At 41.9% G+C, this 19971-nt stretch overlaps 1 protein-coding gene and 1 long non-coding RNA gene across 9 annotated transcripts in view; one reads left to right on the top strand and one right to left on the bottom strand.

Moving 5' to 3' along the window:
• Positions 1-352: 352 nt before the first annotated feature.
• Positions 353-13460, bottom strand: LOC143137686 (uncharacterized). The gene is made up of 3 exons (XR_012990061.1): positions 13124-13460; positions 1805-2155; positions 353-1205 (listed from the first exon to the last, which is right to left on the bottom strand). It is a non-coding gene; the product is annotated as an uncharacterized LOC143137686 (long non-coding RNA).
• Positions 4816-19971, top strand: part of LOC143136422 (NLR family CARD domain-containing protein 3-like) — a 196126-nt gene continuing 180970 nt past the window's right edge. For 5 of the 8 annotated variants that reach the window (XM_076297192.1, XM_076297166.1, XM_076297173.1 and 2 more), the window contains exons 1-3: positions 4816-4896; positions 6780-6919; positions 8949-9062. In XM_076297192.1, the coding sequence (XP_076153307.1) occupies positions 6804-6919; positions 8949-9062 (230 nt within the window). In that variant the 5' untranslated portion in view covers positions 4816-4896; positions 6780-6803. Of the gene's footprint in view, positions 4897-6779; positions 6920-8948; positions 9063-9408; positions 9523-11059; positions 11368-19971 lie in introns of all 8 variants that reach the window. The other 3 variants (XM_076297127.1, XM_076297143.1, XM_076297135.1) reach the window with 3 other exon arrangements.

Below are 19971 nucleotides of genomic sequence, written 5' to 3'. Positions count from 1 at the left end.
GCGATAACGATAGATTTTAGATATATCGTGCAGCCCTAATAGTTAGATCTCATCCCATCAGTTAAGTTTGCACCGTTCTCATCACGTTAAACCAGCGAAGCATAGCCTAGCAACGTTGTTGCTATGAGTAAACAAAACTATTTTTTGTGTTCCGCCAGGGTTATGCGATAAATAAATTGAGGAATGCGATCGTCGAGGTGCCTTTCCCCAACATTGCATGACAAATTAAACTCAACGAGAATCGCTTTCCCAGACAGCTCCTGCAATTGAATATAGCTGTCCTTTGCTGACACTTTCGCCTCCCAGACAGCAAAATATATTTGGGCCAGATTTGGTCCAGATCTCCATTAGCATTTGGCGCAGATCCTCTAAACGGACCTGCCCCGGGGTCATTTCTTCCAACGGGCCAATACCGGAACAGGTTGGAATTACGGATCAGAGACAGATCTGGGCCAGAACTGGCCCAGTACAGTTAATATTGCCATGGCATTTGGTGCGGATCTGGCCCAGACTCATATTCTACATCTGGGGCTCATCTGGCCCTGGTCTGTGATTCATATTTAAGCTATCAGACAATTAAGACCCACACAATTTGTAATTTTCTAAATAGTTTTTTATTTTAAAAAGGCAAAAGAGAACACTGTGTCCGCTAGCCTGAGCTTAGGCCTAGGCTTACAACATAACAGAAACCAATATGTAAAATATAAGGCTTAAGCTATGTTGATAAACAAACTCCGCTAAACGCACTGAAAGAAAATGTCATGTTAACATAGTCCGTTGCATCTAACCGGCTGATGTCCCGATGATGATGACGACGGCGCTCAGCTGTGTCGGAGGAAGATTACTGGCAGTCTGGGGAGCACTGAAAGCACAGAACAGTTGGGCGATCCTGCAGATCAGCAGGTCGGTGGACTTTGACAGCGACAGTTTGTTGTTTCGTGAGAGTTCTTCGACGTTAGCTAGGCTACTCAATCCAGACTGCAGGGCAGGCTGCTATCATGGCAGCTCGCAGGTCAGCAGCAGTTCCTTGGTCGCGGCAGCGGCAGATCTCTCGCAGAGGCTAGTAGCTGTCCTGAGAAATATTTTCGAGCAGACGGTGAATAGCAGCGCCGTTCACGGATGGATGTCAGAGGACCAGGGCAAAAACTAGCCCAATGGACTAACGTTAAAGTTAGGCATCAACCTGCGATTCTTCCTCACTGCTCCTGTGAGACGTACAAAAAGCACACAAAGCAAAGAAACAAAGAGTAAATATTAGATTCAACATCCAAAGATTATTTATTTTATAACAGTAACGTTATAGTATGCCAACAACGCATTGCATCCCAAACCGGATAAACTGGAGGACAGCGACAATTCTTGTGGACCTTCGATAAAAGGCTTTACAGCCAAGTTTTTCCAATCTAAATCCATTTTAAACAGGCTTAAAAAACGCTGGCGGTCTAAAGCTACCTGCAGTGCTACTAGCAGCAAGGCTAGCGACAGACAAATGGCTACGAATTTGCAGCTAACACACAATGGACACGATATTAAGCGATTTTGGTGAATAATAAGCAAAGCTCACCAATTTAGCCTTAAAGCTCATGTTCACATAGTTGTGGATGCATGTTTAAAAGAACCTAGACTACAAGCTAACCGTAGCTACTACCCAGCTTGTCTGGCACATTTCAGGTTGTCAGAATTTCAGAGTAAACTAAGTTTGTAAACTTTCATGTTTAATACAGAACAGGCCTAAATATTTAGCAGACTAAAATGACATGAACACCAGTTTACATTTAAAATGATACTTGTATAATGTACTTACCAATAATCACAAAGACGGTGCAGCCTGTCTTCCACTCTGCATAATCACATAACGTAGTTGCAGTTGCAGGTTTATGTGGGGGGAAAGTGTTCCGTTAGTTGTGGCGCGTCAGGTCTGCGCAGCTCCTGAGGATCTGGCCCACACCCGCCGGGCGGACTCAATTCAGTTGTGGCGCGTCTGGTCTGCGAAGCTGCCCCGGATAGGCGCCGCACCCGCTGGATGGACTGTCACAGTCAGAAGCTACAGACAAGTCTGGCGCAAAGTTGGTGCAGATCTGCATAGTGAGTGCGACTGCTGCGCGAATCTGCCGATTCAAAAACGGATCTGGCACAGATGTAAATGCTGTCTGGGCTGTAACTGTTTCTTTGCATCCATTTTGCCTTAGGGCCTATCGCTGAAGCTGATTGATTGTGAACAGGGCAGCTGCTTGTCTTGCTCTGATAGGCTACCGATCAACAAAAAACGTTTTGTGGGTTGTAATTGGTTCTCTTTTCTAAAACGAAATGCCTCACGTCTTTGGGCGCACTCACTGCATTGCAGCGTAATTTTTTTAAGTTAATACTCTCTGGCTTCCCGCCAGCTCCCGTTTATTATTTCCTGTCCCGTCCCAATCACGTTACCAACAGTGAAATTTACTACCCCGTGCTGCGGGAAAGCCGCAGGAATACTGTGACCTGCGGGAGTCCCGAAAAATTGTCACCCTCTGACAATGTGTAGAGTGTAGAGAGTGCTGAAGAGTGCCCCTAGTGGCACACAGGGAAACTGCAAAGGCATGCCAGTGTAGAGAGTGCTGAAGAGTGCCCCTAGTGGCAAACAGGGAAACTGCAAAGGCATGCTAGTGTAGAGAGTGCTGAAGAGTGCCCCTAGTGGCAAACAGGGAAACTGCAAAGGCATGCTAGTGTAGAGAGTGCTGAAGAGTGCCCCTAGTGGCAAACAGGGCTGTACCATGAAGGGAAAACAAATTAAACTACTTAAACCAAAGTCCTTCCACTCGGCGGCCATATTGCACTTATAAGGCATCTATTTCAGGCAGAACCGCACATGTGCAAGGCTTCACCACTCCAACATCACTCCAGCTGCGAGATCACAATAGGCCTACATGATTGGCATGATGTATTCACATGTCAACTTTTGGTGGTGAAAGGGGCAGAATATGCATAGATGACATGTTTGTGTTCCGATCTAACCCCATACATTTCCATGGGAGATTCTTTTGAGTGTTTTGTATTGTTTGAAAGCATCTGTGTTGAAGATTGCCTCTAGTGGCACACAGGGAAACTACAAAGGCATACAAGTGTAGAGAGTGCTGAAGAGTGCCCCTAGTGGCAAACAAGGAAACTGCAAAGACATACCAGTGTGGAGTGCTGAAGGGTGCCCCTAGTGGCAATCAGCGAAACTGCAAATGCAAGTTTGTGAAGAGAATAGTCAGGAGGTCACCTAGTGGCAAACTGTGAGACTGCAACTATGTAAAATGGTCAAGACCATACCTGCCAGCATTTGGTTTTCAAAATCCGGGAGATTTGTGCGGGGACCCTTCGACACGACGGGGGGGGGGGGACTCCTTGTCAATATTGCAATAGCAGCTACCCATAAATGAAGACATAAATAAATGTATTGATATTTCTTTAGATTTTTTTCTGCGCTATCAACATTGCCATCTTCAGTTTGGCTTGCATCAAGTTTTCTGCCTCTGTCTGTACTTTCGTGATGAAGGATGAGATCGCCTGTGTGCCCTTACTGGCCTCTTCTGCGCGATGGTGCCGCTGTGTTTTAATGTGCTGACTAATGTCATTTTTCCCTCCGTGGCCTACATTAAAATCAACACGACACACCTTACAAAAAGCGTGGAGGTTGTCGATATGACTGGGTAAGATACACGTAAATTGTTGCGTCCAACATTGCTGAAATTTACAAGTGTAGCCTACTTCGGTTTCTTTGCGGGGACACCGCGACCGCCTTCACCTGCCATGTCTATCGGCTCGCTTAAACACGACTGCGCAACTGGGTTATAGGTTGCCAGGTTAAGGTGACAAACGGGTTGAAATTGTATATGGTGTGTGTGGGTTGTGTGAATATAATGCATTTGATACAATATCTGGCAACTGGTCAACATTAGATAAACATATTGGTCCGATTCATAAAGGAGTTTGGGCCATGCAAATTACGGGAGTTTCCCGGGAGAAATAACAAACCGGGAGGGGTCCGGGAGATAGGGCTAAAAACGGGAGAAACCCGGGAAAAACGGGAGTGTTGGCAGGTATGGTCAAGACCCCCATATTGTAATTTAATGCCCCATCAATATGTAACATGGATATTGTAACTCTCCACTATAAGTGAGTGTAGCTGTGGTGTATGAAAACACTGAGAGGAGGAGAGGGAGAACAGGAGTGTTTCTGGACTGGCCAGCTGGCACTCTGTCCTTCAGCGTCTTCTCGGATCCACTCACCCACCTGCACACGTTCCACTCCACATTCACTGAGCCCTCTATGTAGGCTGTGAGCTTGGCTAATCAGACTCTGTGTCCCTGTGCACCTCCACATTCATTGAGCCCCTCTATGTAGGGTGTGAGCTTGGCTATTCAGACTCTGTGTCCCTGTGCAAGATCACTTAGTGACCACACGCTGCACAAGCACCAGAGTCCATGGAAGAGACCAGCTCTCCTGCTGCTGGTCATTCACATAGACTTTATAAATAAGTTGTACATGTAGCATTCTACATTCTGATGGCATGAACTAAAAACACATGTTGTTGTCATGGTGACGGTTCTTCATAAGTTGATATGTGTAGAATAGGCCTACTACATTATGTGCATAATTAAGCATTTATATAACAATCTGATGTATAAAAATTATTTTGAATGTTGGTGGGGGGGGGGGGTAAATGACCCGGGGCGGGACCATGTGCTGCATAACAGGCTAGAAGAGACATAAATGAATGAGGAGGAAAGATTTAAACATTCATGACCACATGAGCTGCTTTGCTCTTGATAGTATGAACACGCCTTAACCTCCTGAGACAGAACAAGTCCAGCCAGTTCTCTACACGGAGCGTCTGAGACTCAAGGAAATGACAAGAGAATAAAACTCTAAACTGTAAGTTCCTTTGTTACTAAATATGAATTGTTTGCAATTATTGTGACATTTCTCTTGAGGTTTAGAGGTGACTGCGCATAACGTGCGAATGTAATGTTTGTATGGAGTCCTATTTGTGGCCCTATTACTAGGAGTTTAAGGTACGAGCAGAATGGCAATCTCAGTGTCCATACATCTCCAACTATTGATCTTTAAAATGGTGGTTCGTTCTATTAAAACGTCACAGAAAGAACTCTGAGTTCAACTTTACCACCTATTGTTTTAAATTATATGCCTGGAAGATGCAGCCTGTTAAGTAGTTTTGATCGTTTCTTTATAAATTTATCTTCCTGGACACTCTAGAGAGAGTTAAACATTCATGACAACATCAATAATAAACATCAATGGGACAAGACTAGATTTTGACCTGGGAGTTTGGATCAGAAGATTCCAGTTTGATTTTTGTTTACTTGCATATTTCCATGGTGTGTGTGATGTAATTTGTCAGTCATTTGTGTGAGGAAAGAGTTAAACATTTATGAGAGATATTTTGCACTTGATAGTATCGCTACACCTGACTGAACAAGTCCATCCAGTTCTCTGCCTGACTGTGAGATCCTCCCCCTCATATGAGTTGTAGACGATGTTCAGTACATTTCTCTTGAAGTCTGTTTGTAATTAAGAGTTCTATTTGTGGCCCTTTCAGCAGTTTGTAATAAGAAGAAAACTGGCATAATGGGACTACACTTTCACTTGGGTGGTCCTAGTCACACTGTAAACCCAAATTAGTTGACATTACTAGAACATTGTGTGGAAACCGAGTGCCTTAAACCATTCTAGACTTTACATAACATAAAACTAAACAGGTTGATTTGTGTCAACAAAGACCCTTATGTGGATGCTGTATACAAATTAAGCTTACATTACTAGTCTTTACTCAAAATCTTTAGATAAATCTGTTTTAGGAGTCCCAGTTGTATAAAATAATTATACAACTATAATTATAGGTTAAGGATAAAACATGAAAAAGCTAATTCAAATATAAATTAATCTAAGTTATGTTTATGTTCTTGTTTTATTTTGATTGAGATTAATGCATGCAGGAAAGCTTTTTATTATTGATAAAACATGAACAAACAGCATTCAAACTCATAAATATTCCACATGCAAAGTATCTCGAAGATGAAGAACCTATAAAAAACATAAGAAAAACAAACTTTTAGCTCATAAACATTGACTCTGTTGAAAAGCAAAGTTTGCTAAATCACTGAATGCAACACATGGGTAATGACTCTGCATCTTTTGTCTTTTATGGAGAGCACATAGTTTGTAGTCTAAGGTAAGAAACCCACTATTTAATGTGTTATATTGTCATTCACTTTGTGTTTTCGGTACGGGGAATATTTGGAATAAACAAATTAGAATTTTGTTGCATTACCTTGTCGTCGTTGTATGTGTGCCTGCTTGCTAACATTAAACATAAACCAAGGCTACCGAATAAATCATATTTCTTAATTAAACTCCATTGCAACATATAATGGGATGACCGGGCGCTTAATCCAGACCCAAATGTCATAAAGCAAACTAGACTACAGTGGCCAAAGACCTTAATCTGTACTGAGGAATTTACTTTAGCCTATAGGCCTACACTCTAACATTTCTATTCAAGATTCCAGACATTTGTTGTTCTTCTTGTAAACATACTACAGTACTGATTCTTGTTTAGTTAGAGCTGCATGTTTGTTGTGCTTCTTTCATCATCTTCTGTTTGTTCTGTTGTTTCTTCTTGTCAGAATACTGAAAACAAAGATAGCGGTTCATGTTTAGCTACAGCTATAATCTATAGTATGTGGTGACACATGAAACAAGACGTAAAGCTGCATATGTCTCATGTACATTCCTAGAGAGACTCTCCCACTGCTGCTAGGATGAGTGTCTCTCAGGAGAGAGAGGAGGCTGCAGGTCACAGTGAGACACTCAGACCAGAGTCTGCAGCACACAGCTGTGTGCAACAAAGCAGCAAACCAACACACTCTGATGGAGGGTAAGTGAATCCACAGATACAGTACACATCATACCTGTCCCCACACACTCTGATGGAGGGTAAGTGAATCCACAGATACAGTACACATCATACCTGTCCACACACACTCTGATGGAGGGTAAGTGAATCCACAGGTACAGTACACATCATACCTGTCCCAACACACTCTGATGGAGGGTAAGTTAATCCACAGATACAGTACGCATCATACCTGTCCCAACACCCCCTCTGTTCTTATCTGGTGCCGATTTGTACCTCATTTTCTAAAAGAAAAAAAAAGATTTGGTTCCTTGTCTGTGTTGTCAATAATCTTCCTAAACTGTGCAAATGAATCCAGATGTTCATGGGAGCAGCAGGTAAAATAGAATGCAATAGCAATAGTGGCCATTAGACTGATATTATTACACAGCTCTTCATAATGCTGAAGAATGCTGCTCCATTCACTCGAATGGGCCTTCCCAAAGTTCGGTGATCGATAATAGACGGTATAACAGACCGCTGTCAAGAAAAAAGGGTTTTGTGCTTCTAATTCACGTCTTTCATATCACTCCGCAAATACTGGAACTTCATTCAGAAGTGAAAGCAGACGGTTGATCAGCTGTGTTCTAAAGAATGTTTGATTCAAGTTCAGTGTGTGTTGTGAACTATTTGTTTATCATCAAAAGCAACAATGAAACAGTAACAAATATATGTAGGCTAGGCTAAAGAGTCATATTGTGGGGAGTTTATTTTTTTCCGTTTTGGCAGGTAGCCGTGTAATAAGCGGGATAATGTATACAACGCCGGTCATTATTGGGAAATAGGTCCCTTCAGGGTGGAACAAGTCCGGTTTCGCCCTGTCGGGACCTATTTCCAGATAATGACCGGCGTTCTATACATTATCCCTTACGTACCATCTGTAGGTACTATCTGTAGGCACCATCTATAGGGAAATAGCCTGGACATGACAGTATTCTCATTATGGACTCATTTGGCTAATCACTGGGAATTTATCTTCTTGCAGTAACACTTGTGCGTTGTTCTGTCTGTGTAGCTGTGAACCTTTTGTAGTTGTGTGTTGGTCTGTGTGATTTTCTCTTTAATGTTTGTTCTGACTGAAAATGACACTGCCGCATGCCAAAAGGTTCTATGACAATGTGGTAGAAACGTGGAATCAAATTTTTTTTTAAATAATTTTAAATAATTATTTTTAAATAATCAATGGACACATCTTTATTTGCATTCACAGCTCTCAAAATGGTTCTTATAACACCTATCAAGCCTCTCCATGTCTCCACAATGATTCTACACTGCACCTTTTTAACAGCAATCTGGGTTTTGAGTCAGGAATGATTCCATGTTTCTACCACATTATCTTACAACCATTTGGCATGTGGCAGTGTCATTTTCAGTCAGAACAAACATATTGGTCAAGAAAAAATCAACATTAAATCAATATTTGCCAGGGGTATGAATCATTTTGTTCTTAACTGTACTGTATGTATTGCTGATGTAATATTACTGTAAGTGTGAAGAAATTGACACATCAATCCACAGAGGAATGAGTTTATCTCCTCTCTAACATATTTCCCTTTTAAATAAAGAACTAGCAGTAGGGTTGCCATTATTTTCCTGTTATTTTAACTGTTCACTACTGTGAAGTGGCAAACTCCATAGACTGCCATGATTACAGCAGGTTGCCTACACCACTGTGAACCTGTGTAGGTAACGGCACTACACCACTATGAACCTGTGTAAATTAACGGCACTACACCACTGTGAACCTGTGTAAATTAACTACACCACTGTGAACCTGTGTAAATTAACTACACCACTGTGAACCTGTGTAAATTAACTACACCACTGTGAACATGTGTAAATTAACTACACCACTGTGAACCTGTGTAAATTAACGACACTACACCACTGTGAACCTGTGTAAATTAACTACACCACTGTGAACCTGTGTAAATTAACTACACCACTGTGAACCTGTGTAAATTAACTTTTACAGTGCAGCTCAGTTTCTTGCGTCTCTTTATGTAACCAGCCCACAGACACACAGACCTCCATCTCCAGTGCCCAGCTGTGTGTCCATGAAGAGTGATCGGTCCATGGGTGTTATGCCCAAATTCAGCAGTGAACCAGTTCCATCAGGTCTAATGTGAGTAATCATCAGTCTGTGGACATGTCAGTCACATGAAATTCTACACTCTCTCTCTCTCTCACACACACACACACACACACACACACAAAACAGGAAATTGGATAGATGAGATGGAAAGGACTAACCTCTCCTAAATGGACCATGTTCAGATGTATATGTTATAGAAAACAATGGGATATGCTGGTAGGAATACACTCTATTGTGTGTGTGTGAGAGAGAGATAGAGAGATTCATTCTAAAATGGAGCATGTATTGTTGTAATATTATTGGAAGTGTGAGCAAATCACTCCGCAGAGGAATGAGTTGATGTTAATCCGTTTCTTGTGTCTCTTTATGTAACCAGCCCACAGACATACAGACCTCCATCTCCAGTGCCCAGCTGTGTGTCCATGAAGAGTGATCGGTCCATGGGTGTTATGCCCAAATTCAGCAGTGAACCAGTTCCATCAGGTATAATGTGAGTAATCATCAGTCTGTTGACATGTCAGTCACATGACATTCTACTCTCTCTCTCTCTCTCTCTCTCTCTCTCTCTCTCTCTCTCTCTCTCTCTCTCTCTCTCTCTCTCTCTCTCACACACACACACAGACACATACACACACACACACAGCACCTTACAGTATACAGAACTGTGTCAACTCTCAACTATGACTGTGTCTACATACAGTATGAACATGGCTTCTATCAGATGATCCCCAATGGCATTTAAAAAGTAGCTAAATAAATAACCTTCTCACTGTAATTACAGAAGATCACAAAGACCTGATTTCCTCAGTTCTGCTGAAGTGTTCTATTTGCTTGTTATTTTTACACATGCAAAGTTCAGGGGTGACATGCATAAACCTTGTGGCTCCTTGCAAAACAGCTGGGGAGTTGATATAGTGTGTTTAATGCTTTATCATGTCAAATAACCTAACCTTACCTAACCTGAAATGAGGAGAAATATGTATCCGCGACATGGAGACATGTCGGGCTATCGTCACTTGAAAGGAATTTCCCCTTGGGGATCAATAAAGTATCTCTATCTATCTATCTATCTATCTATCTATCTATCTATCTATCTATCTATCTATCTAAGGAGAGAGCAGACCCACAGCGCTTCTCGAGCTCTCGAGGACATTGTCTGGAATCTCATCTGTAGAAACATCAGTTTCTCCCATATTCTAAAAAGTTTGCCATGACGTTGTGTTAACGGCAACATCTTTCATATCAGCAGACATTTTCACTGAACTGCGAAGTCTTTACATTTCCTCCATTTTCTTTTTAAATATTAAAGACATAAGGCCTTACATAATTTGAAGCCGTTTTTGTTTTGGCTTAGGCCTACGCATTCCAGTCTGAATCCACCGTTCATATTATCTCATTCTCCCTGCAGTCAATTGTGATACCTTTACTTCCTAGCTTTTGTGGTATGCCATGGCCATCCAATCTGTTTTTCCATTTCACCAAATAGAAATACAATCAATTGTGATACCTTCCAATCTTTTTTCCCAAGCATTTCACCTAAATGTGCACAGTTGTTCGAGTTTGTTTTACGGATAGATAGATAGATAGATAGATAGATAGATACTTTATTGATCCCCAGGGGAAATTCAAGGTCTCAGTAGCATACAGACAACACACACACATTCACTAACAGAAAAAGTAATTAAAAGTATATAATGGAGAGAACTAATGTTTTTGGTGAAATGTTAACATCAATAATGTGTGCGCATTTTAATAGCCTACACATCTTCAAGGTTAAATGTACTCACCAAAAATAAGAAATGTAGATACATCGCATCATATAGTCAGGTAAAGGGGTCGCCACTGAAAGGAGAGAAATATATATCCGCGACATGGAGACACGTCTTGGTGGAAAAAAAAATCTTTTGAATCTGTGAATCTGGAATCTTTTTTCAGAATAGAATAGAATAATGCATATTACACATTTTAATCAGTAGATTATCTGAGGAGCAATTTGTCCAAGTATTCTTTGTCTGATGTTCTTGCAGATTAAGTGTTGATCTGATCCAGGATCAGTCCAGGTGTGGAGTGTGTGAGCAGGTACTGAGGAACCCAGTCATCACCACCTGTGGACACAGTTTCTGCAGGCAGTGCATCAGCAGCTACTGGGAGCAGCCTGGACTACCAGGAGACCAAGCCTGTCCCCAGTGTGGAAAGACATGCAGAACCCAACCTCCTCTACAGCCTCCTCTGGATGAACACACAGATATGAGCACACAGGGTGAACACACAGGCCTGATCAACAGCAGAACACACCTGCACACTGAACATACACCAGGCAGAAAGAGGGAACTAGGTGAGTACATATTTTGGCTTATTTTTTTATTGATTTTATCTGGTATTCTGAGAAGTAAAGTAATAATATAAGACTGAACAATTACAAATATTGCTATTTATGTATTTATTTATTATTTATTAGTGCGTGTGGATATTTGCAGTGAGTTCATGTGAATAATGAATGAATATGAATAATTTCAGTATTTTTACATTTTATTTATTTTATTTTATTAATTACCGTAAAACTTCAAATAATAGCCGAGTCCCAAAGAGACGGCTGGCGTGGCTACAGGTTTGGGTTAAAGGCCGGTCTCCAGTAGAGGCCTGGTCTGTTTTTTAGTTTAGGGTTGTAGGGTTGTATTTAATCTTCTAAAACCCGTCAGATCGTCTGTTTAAAGCCCAATTCACACCAAAGATTCGCAATGACACGAAACCGTTACAGAAAGGAGGTTACATGGTGTGAATTAGATGTTGCACGTCATTGCAAGCCGTCGCAAAGCATTCACCATGTCTGGTCACAGTTGCAAGGTTTTAGAATGTTGCATCAAGTTGCTGGTAGAATGTTGCAGCTCATCTCGTCGCGAATCTTGGGTGTGATTTGGGATTAAGTATGGCGCAGACTGCGCACGTTATGATTAGATGGTATTAAAAGACTGCGGTGGGGAGTTCCAAATTTTATAACTTTTTTTCAATATGAACTATGCCTATATGTCCAACTTTGTCATAGTTCAATTCATCCCTTGTGTTTAAAATTTGCGGATAGGCCGATGGTAAGCTTGTTTTTATGCTGGCAACAAAACCAGAAGGGTTCGCGAACTTTATTCCTTATTCTAAACGCCATGGCGATAAAGAGAAAGAAGTCAGAAAAGGAATTTACCTTGGACAAGGCTATATCAGAGCCCGTCTACGGACATTATCTGGCTATATACTGAAATAGGTTAATGATGTAAAGTAGGGGTGTAACGGTTCATGTATTCGTATTGAACCGAAACGGTACGGGCGTCACGGTTCGGTGCATGAATTTACACGGAGAATACACGGTAAAAAAACTCGTGTGCGGATTAATTAATGTCATGCGCAATTACTGTTAAGTAGCGAGAGTTACGGGAGTTCTTTAGCGACACCTAACGCTAATCTGTAGCCTCGCCTGAAGCTCTGATTGGCGCCTATGTTTTTTTTGTCAGGTCGTCGGTCAAGTCCATCAGTCATTAGCAGCACTAAGGTTAGTCCCACAAGAGTTAGAGGATCCGCTGGTCTCTTTACGATCGCAAGTTTGAGAACTTCAGTTACAGTAACGTTAGTACAGGCGAAAGAGTGGTGGATAAGATGAAACTGTGTGTCGGCGTTGTTCAGCAGTTGTTGGGTATGTGAGTGGAAAAAATGCTACACATATTCAAAGCCATCACCCAGATGATGTAGGCCAGGGGTTCCCAAAGTGGGGGTCGGCGAGGGGTGGGTTGCGAAATGATTCAAATAAATTTGGAAAAAATACAATTCTGAAAAATTATGACTGGATAAGATCACCATTCACTGTAACCACCGCAAGTCATCTGTCATGTGACCGCACTTTAAAGACAGATTTTAATTCCAAGACGCTTGCTGAGTTCTGGATTTCAGTCGAGAGGCAGTGTTGGGGAGTAACGGAATACATGTACCGGCGTTACGTATTCAGAATACAAATTATGAGTAACTGTATTCCGATACAGTTACAAGTTAAATAGTTGGTATTTAGAATACAGTTACATTGTTGAAATCAATGGATTACATGACGATACTTCTCTGTTTCATAAGTTTGTTCACTCTCTAAATAAATTAAGGCAACTCCATTTCCCAGAAGCTCCTGAAAGCAATCTATGATCAAATTGTTTACATGTTTAAATCCAAGCCCCGCCGTCTTGCACTAGCCTAAAAACGCAGCCAGTGCGCATTATGGACGCGTCATCGGAGACCCTGAAATGACTGTTTGCACAGCAAATTAGGAGTAAAGTAAGTGGAGGTAACTCCTGTTCCTCACTGATCGTGGTTCCTGATGTCTGTTCAAAGGATATTTTCCCAAGTATTAATAGCTCAGGCTACTTCGGCCAATCGGTTACACAGTTTGCTAAACAAGCAAAGCCTAGTTCACGTGTTGATTTAGACCTACAATAAAACCAATCTCTAAAATAGGCACTGCATTCTAAGTTTTTTATTCTAACTTAAAATAGCTTTATGGATTATTATTTGTTCTAATTAGATCTACATTTACGTTTTAAAATGAATCATATGGTGCAGCCTCTGAATAATTATTCTTGCGAGTAGGCCTAGCATATTTTAACGTGCGTTTTTTGATTGTCATTACGCGATCACGTTCATTTTGAGAGCACTGATATACAGTTGCCTAGCCCATAGTGTTTACATTTACAAGTCATTTGCGTTCCACCTGTCATATGCGCCCCTCACTTGTACTGGGTTGATGCCACCGAAAAATCTCACAGGCACACCTTAATTATAATTTCTGGCTACGCCCTTAAAGTAGCCTATTTATTTTGTTTGTTTTAATTAGCCTAGTCGCCTGCTGTAGTTTTAGTGGTCACCTTGCCATTTTAAAGTTGTATCAGGTAGCTTAGTTGCCTTTACATTCTCCTATGTGGGTCTAACACTTTAGCCATTTGGAACAGAAGAACACACCAGAATAGGCCTGTTTAGTAGACCTAAGCAGGATTTGATGGCCGCATTCCTACATTTATAAAATGCAATTCAATGCGAAAGTAATCTAAGTATTCAGAATACGTTACTCAGATTGAGTAACGTAACGGAATACGTTACAGATTACATTTTTGGGCATGTATTCTGTATTCTGTAACGGAATACGTTTTGAAAGTAACCCTCCCAACACTGTCGAGAGGGAATATCCACAGCTATCCAAGGCCGCGATGGACGTACTGACGCCGTTCTTTGCACTGACATATATTAAAAGCAAATACAGATCGCGTCTAAATGTGGAGGATGATCTCCGTGTGGCCGTCTCCACAATTAAACCAAGAATGGATTTGCTGTGTTTCGCGCATAGCGCATTAGATGAGATTAACGCTGAAACGTAGTTGCCAAAATGTAAATTTGCGCAGCAACAATGTACATATGTTTACAACAGTTTGTGGATATTACCCTGACTGAGATATTCTTCTGTTAAAGCAACACCAAAGAATTGTTTGTACATTAAAATATTGTTTCCAAAATCATCAACTCGTAACAGGGTGAACGGCACTTCTGCATTCTCTTCGCGACCCGGCTATAACCGCACTATGCAAGTTTGCCAGATCGGGTAGCGGATCTGTAGTTCGATGGAATGAGACATAAGAAACTACAAATTTGACTTGCTTCTGATGTCGCAATACATTATACTTTCATAAAATCATGCAATGTACTCTACCTTGTCTGTAGACATCGTTATTTCCAAAGCCAGTGCTGGATAAACAAGCGTGCGTGGCACAGGAAAAGTGCTTTGGTGTTGCTTTAAAATGGAAATTAAAGTAATGTTTCAAAGTTAAGTTTGCACATGACAGCAATAACGTGCACTCATGGATATTATTTTTTGACTAAGGTATTCTGCTTTTATCATATAGTAAAGTTCTATATGTAAAATCATAACAGGCTGCTCTGTTCTTTTGTGTTGTCGTTAAGCCCGTGTTTGGATAAGCCTAGTGCGTATGGCCAGTGCGCACATTTTATTTTATTTTTTGAGTCACATCCAGGGATAGTGGGGGTCGCCAGTCTCTGGCACGGTTATTTTGGGGGTCGCGGGTTGAAAAGTTTGGGAACTGTAGTGAGAAATTTTGGCCTTAAAGGTGTTTCCATTTAAGTGCAGGCTATATTCAACCATTTACTCTTTTGGTATGGTCTGTGCAAAGCTGAAGAAAGAGACGCTGCTGTAAGCAGAAAGTGAAGGAGAGATTTATGTGTTAACAACTGTGGAATTCCATGTTCAAGGTGTTTGCGCAACCATGCTGGGTGTGTGAGTGTGCAGTCCCGCTGTGTGTGTATGTGTCTTCATGGTGAGCGCATGGTTGCAGCCTTGCTGAAAGTGTGTGCGTATGCCATGATGTCTGGATGTATGTGCGTGTGTCAATGCTGTGTATGTGTGTACCATGGCTTAGGTGTGTGTGTGTCCTCGAAGGAGGCTGGGTAGGCCTCTTCTCGACGGCTGGCGCCCTAAGACCTTATTTACTGTCTTGGGGTCAATCTTGACTGAATTCCATGGCCCTTGGTCGTTATGGGATACAGCCTTATAGATATGGTTGACTCTTTGGGTAACTATGTCGTAAACAAGTTTGCGTACCATTAATGGAGATGTCATGTCTTGTCTGAACTGTCAGTGAAGTATAAAAAGTGTTTCCCTGTTTGTAACATCAGACTGCGTCTGTTAGCAACACGACGTAGGTCTCCGGATTCGTGAATAAAGCTCTCTGAGATTTCTGACTTGACTCCTGGCTGACTGAGACTTCATTTCTGAAACAATCCCTAGACAATTTTAAGTTCCTACATTTGGGGGCTCGTCCGGGACCTGACATTTCTGACGTACCACTTGACAACTCTGACTGTGTTTACTATGTTGACGGATCTTCTCTCCGCAGGGAAAATGGTGATTTAGGTGCGGCATATGCTGTCGTATCTAATAATGATGTTATTGAAACTCATTCTTTAACAGGAAATCTTTCAGCACAGGCTGCAGAGCTTATTGCTTTGACTAGAGCCTGTGTTTTGGCTAAGGGTAAAACACTTACTGTTTACACAGATTCAAAATATGCACATGGCGTTGTACATGATTTTGGAATGATTTGGCGTGAGAGAGGTTTCCGCACAGCCACTGGTAAGCCAATACAGCATTTGCAATTTGTGTCATTGTTGCTGGCAGCGATCCAGTTACCAAAAACAGTGGCTGTGGTGAAATGTGACGCTCACACCAACAACACTGATCCAGTCAGTTTGGGAAATGCTCTTGCGGACATCACGGCTCGTGAGACCGCAAAGAGGGGAGGTAATGATATCCCAAGTGACTGGCTCAGAACACACAAAGATTTCAATTTGGCACAACACATTGATATTGAGATAAAAAAACCTGAACAAGTGTTACAAGAAGCCCAGGAAAATGCACATCACACTGAAAAGCGAAAATGGAAAGATTGCATACAAAATGATCAAGGTTTATGGGTACATGAAGAGAGTGGTAAACCTGTTTTACCAACAAGTTGTTTTCATATGATGGCTAAATTGGTTCATGGTCATGATCATGCAAACGCAAACGCAATGACAAAAATGGTGACTAACATGTATTTTGCTCCAGGTTTTTCCAGTGAAGCGGTGAAATACTGTACACGTTGTTTGATTTGCATGAAGAGAAACACGGCGGCCACCTTGAAGCCCGTTATGAGTCATCATCCAACACCGTCTCAGCCATGGGAACACGTAATGATGGACTTTGTGCAACTTGAAAAATGTAGGGGATTTGAATTTTGCTTAGTCATCGTGGATATGTTTAGCAAATGGCCCGAAATCTTTCCTTGCAGAAAGGAAAATGCAAAAACTGTTGCTAAATGTTTGATTAAGGATGTAATTCCCAGATTCGGAGTGCCCACTAAATTGACTAGTGATAATGGTAGCCATTTTGTGAATCAAGTTATCTCTGAATTGACTGACATGTTGCACATTAATTTCAGAACACATTGCGCTTACCATCCAGAATCGGCGGGCGCAGTTGAACGTCTGAACAGGATTTTAAAATCAAAATTGGGACGAATCATGGCTGAGACGGGTTTGGATTGGGTGTCTGCATTACCATTAGTGTTAATTTACCAAAGGGGCCGGCCGTCTCGTGTCACAGGTTTAAGCCCGCATGAAATAATAACTGGGCGTCCATTCAAAATTCCAGGTGTCATGTATCCACCACAATTACAAAATGCTGAAGATGACATGGCCAGATATATGAGAGGTTTGTGTGCTGCCTTGTCCTCCGTTTCCCAACAGGTAAAAAACGCGCTGCCACAGGTGTTTGGTTCAGACCAGTTACCAGTGCAGCCTGGCGATTGGGTTCAGGTACGAGATTACAGGAGGCGGCATTGGCACACACCCAAGTTTCTTGGCCCGTTTGAGGTATTGCTCGCTACTCCCACGGCTGTGAGGATAGCTGAGAGAGATACCTGGGTGCATCTGTCTCACTGCCGTGTGGTGAAACCCCCAGAGTTTTATCACACTTCAAGCTCCACTCAAGGAAATTCCACAAATTCCACAGAGGCCGCAGAAAGGGCCTGTGTTGCTGTGTCAGTGGCACAGTGAAAAAAAAAAAAAGCACTTCCCCAGCGAGAATTAGCTCCACTCGCTGTGTTTCGGTTTGGAAAGGAGTATGGTCTTTTGAAAATTCCCCAGCAAAGTTCGTCAAGTGAATTTGCTGTGTTTCGGTAAAGGAGGATCAACATCATCGCAAGGAGCAACTGTTCTTCAAAAAATTGGACTTTTTAATTGCATTGAGTGCCGTGAGTGTTTGCTATTCTGCCAAGTAAAAGTAAAAGGATGGAAATGAAAATGTGGGTGATACTGCAGATTTGGGTAATGTTTATGTTGCTGTGGTTGGGTGGAGGAGTAAGGGAGAAATCTAAAACCTTTGAAGATGAAATTTGTAAGGGAAATACAGCTTGTATGTTGTCATCTCGCACTAGGCATCTAATCAGTAATGATAGTTGCTGGGTGTGTCATTTGCTGCACGCTACTTCCACCGTTCATGGGCGTTGCAGAGTGTTGCAAATGACACAGCTATGTCTGTAAATTTGGTAGGTGAAGATATGCGATTGATGAGAACTGAATTGATGTCACATCGTTTGGCACTAGACATCCTGCTCGCCGAGAGGGGTGGTCTTTGTCATGTAGTTAATACATCCTGCTGTTTCTTAGTTCCCGATCACTATGCAAATTACACTACTCTAGCTGCTGAAATTCGTGACCTAGTGCCCAGATCTCCTCCTCCAACCACCCTAGATTTGGTTTTTGATCAGTGGTCCCATTATTTAGGTGACATGGCTACTGACATCCTGATGACCATAGTGAAGATTTTTCTGCCTTTCTTGATCCCACTTATCATGTTATATGCATTTGCAATGATTCTCAAGTTTCTGGTTGGATGTGCTCAGCGCCGGATGGCAGCTGCAGCTCCTCCTGCCATTCATCAATTGGTTGCAATTGCTGCCTAGTTTATCTAGAAATATTGTGTGTGATGTAGTGTGCCCCATTTGGGGATGATGTGTTATTTTTATTATTTAAGGCATTATTTAATCCTGTGTGAAGGTATTTATTGTTTAATTATAATTATGTTTTGCTGTGTTTGGATTTTGACACACCTTAAGGCAATAATTTCTTTTAACAGAAGCGTCTTAGCTTCTGAGAGGGGAATGTAGTGAGAAATTTTGGCCTTAAAGGTGTTTCCATTTAAGTGCAGGCTATATTCAACCATTTACTCTTTTGGTATGGTCTGTGCAAAGCTGAAGAAAGAGACGCTGCTGTAAGCAGAAAGTGAAGGAGAGATTTATGTGTTAACAACTGTGGAATTCCATGTTCAAGGTGTTTGCGCAACCATGCTGGGTGTGTGAGTGTGCAGTCCCGCTGTGTGTGTATGTGTCTTCATGGTGAGCGCATGGTTGCAGCCTTGCTGAAAGTGTGTGCGTATGCCATGATGTCTGGATGTATGTGCGTGTGTCAATGCTGTGTATGTGTGTACCATGGCTTAGGTGTGTGTGTGTCCTCGAAGGAGGCTGGGTAGGCCTCTTCTCGACGGCTGGCGCCCTAAGACCTTATTTACTGTCTTGGGGTCAATCTTGACTGAATTCCATGGCCCTTGGTCGTTATGGGATACAGCCTTATAGATATGGTTGACTCTTTGGGTAACTATGTCGTAAACAAGTTTGCGTACCATTAATGGAGATGTCATGTCTTGTCTGAACTGTCAGTGAAGTATAAAAAGTGTTTCCCTGTTTGTAACATCAGACTGCGTCTGTTAGCAACACGACGTAGGTCTCCGGATTCGTGAATAAAGCTCTCTGAGATTTCTGACTTGACTCCTGGCTGACTGAGACTTCATTTCTGAAACAATCCCTAGACAATTTTAAGTTCCTACAGAACCCCTGATGTAGGCTACCAATCACCAGGGATGCAAATGGCGCGCCTTTTGGCGGATGCCGCCTTTTTCACGGCTGTCTGGGGGACTTGTGTGAATCGTGCAGATCCGATGAGTTTTTCTTTTGGGGGGGGGGGGGTTGAAGTGTCTGATTATAATTTCATCAAAGTTAATTCTGTTTTAAAATGACAAAATAAACACATAGCCTACCGTTACAGTCCATGAAACATAGGAAGTGTAAGACAACACTAAATCAAAAAGCTGCGCACGTAAACATCCCATTGGCTGCGCACCATTATCTGACTGCTAAGGGGCTGCACTTCACTGCAAGGATTTAACGTTACACCCATCAGTCCGGGATCCAGTAATTTTGTGTCGCGCCTGGTCTTTTTTGGAAGAAAAGTAAGGTTAACCATATTTGATGTCTTCTGGTGCAAACCATAGAATCACGTCGCGAATGCAGCATAAAAACTACACCTCCCATCA

The sequence above is a fragment of the Alosa pseudoharengus genome, unplaced genomic scaffold, assembly GCF_046254945.1.
Source record: "Alosa pseudoharengus isolate Yale_2024_CS ecotype anadromous, Long Island Sound unplaced genomic scaffold, YU_APseudo_1.1 YU_APseudo_1.1_scf_1, whole genome shotgun sequence".
Classification (NCBI taxonomy): domain Eukaryota; kingdom Metazoa; phylum Chordata; class Actinopteri; order Clupeiformes; family Clupeidae; genus Alosa; species Alosa pseudoharengus.
Note: the sequence above shows the minus strand (reverse complement) of the source record. Positions and strands in the feature narration are given on the sequence as shown.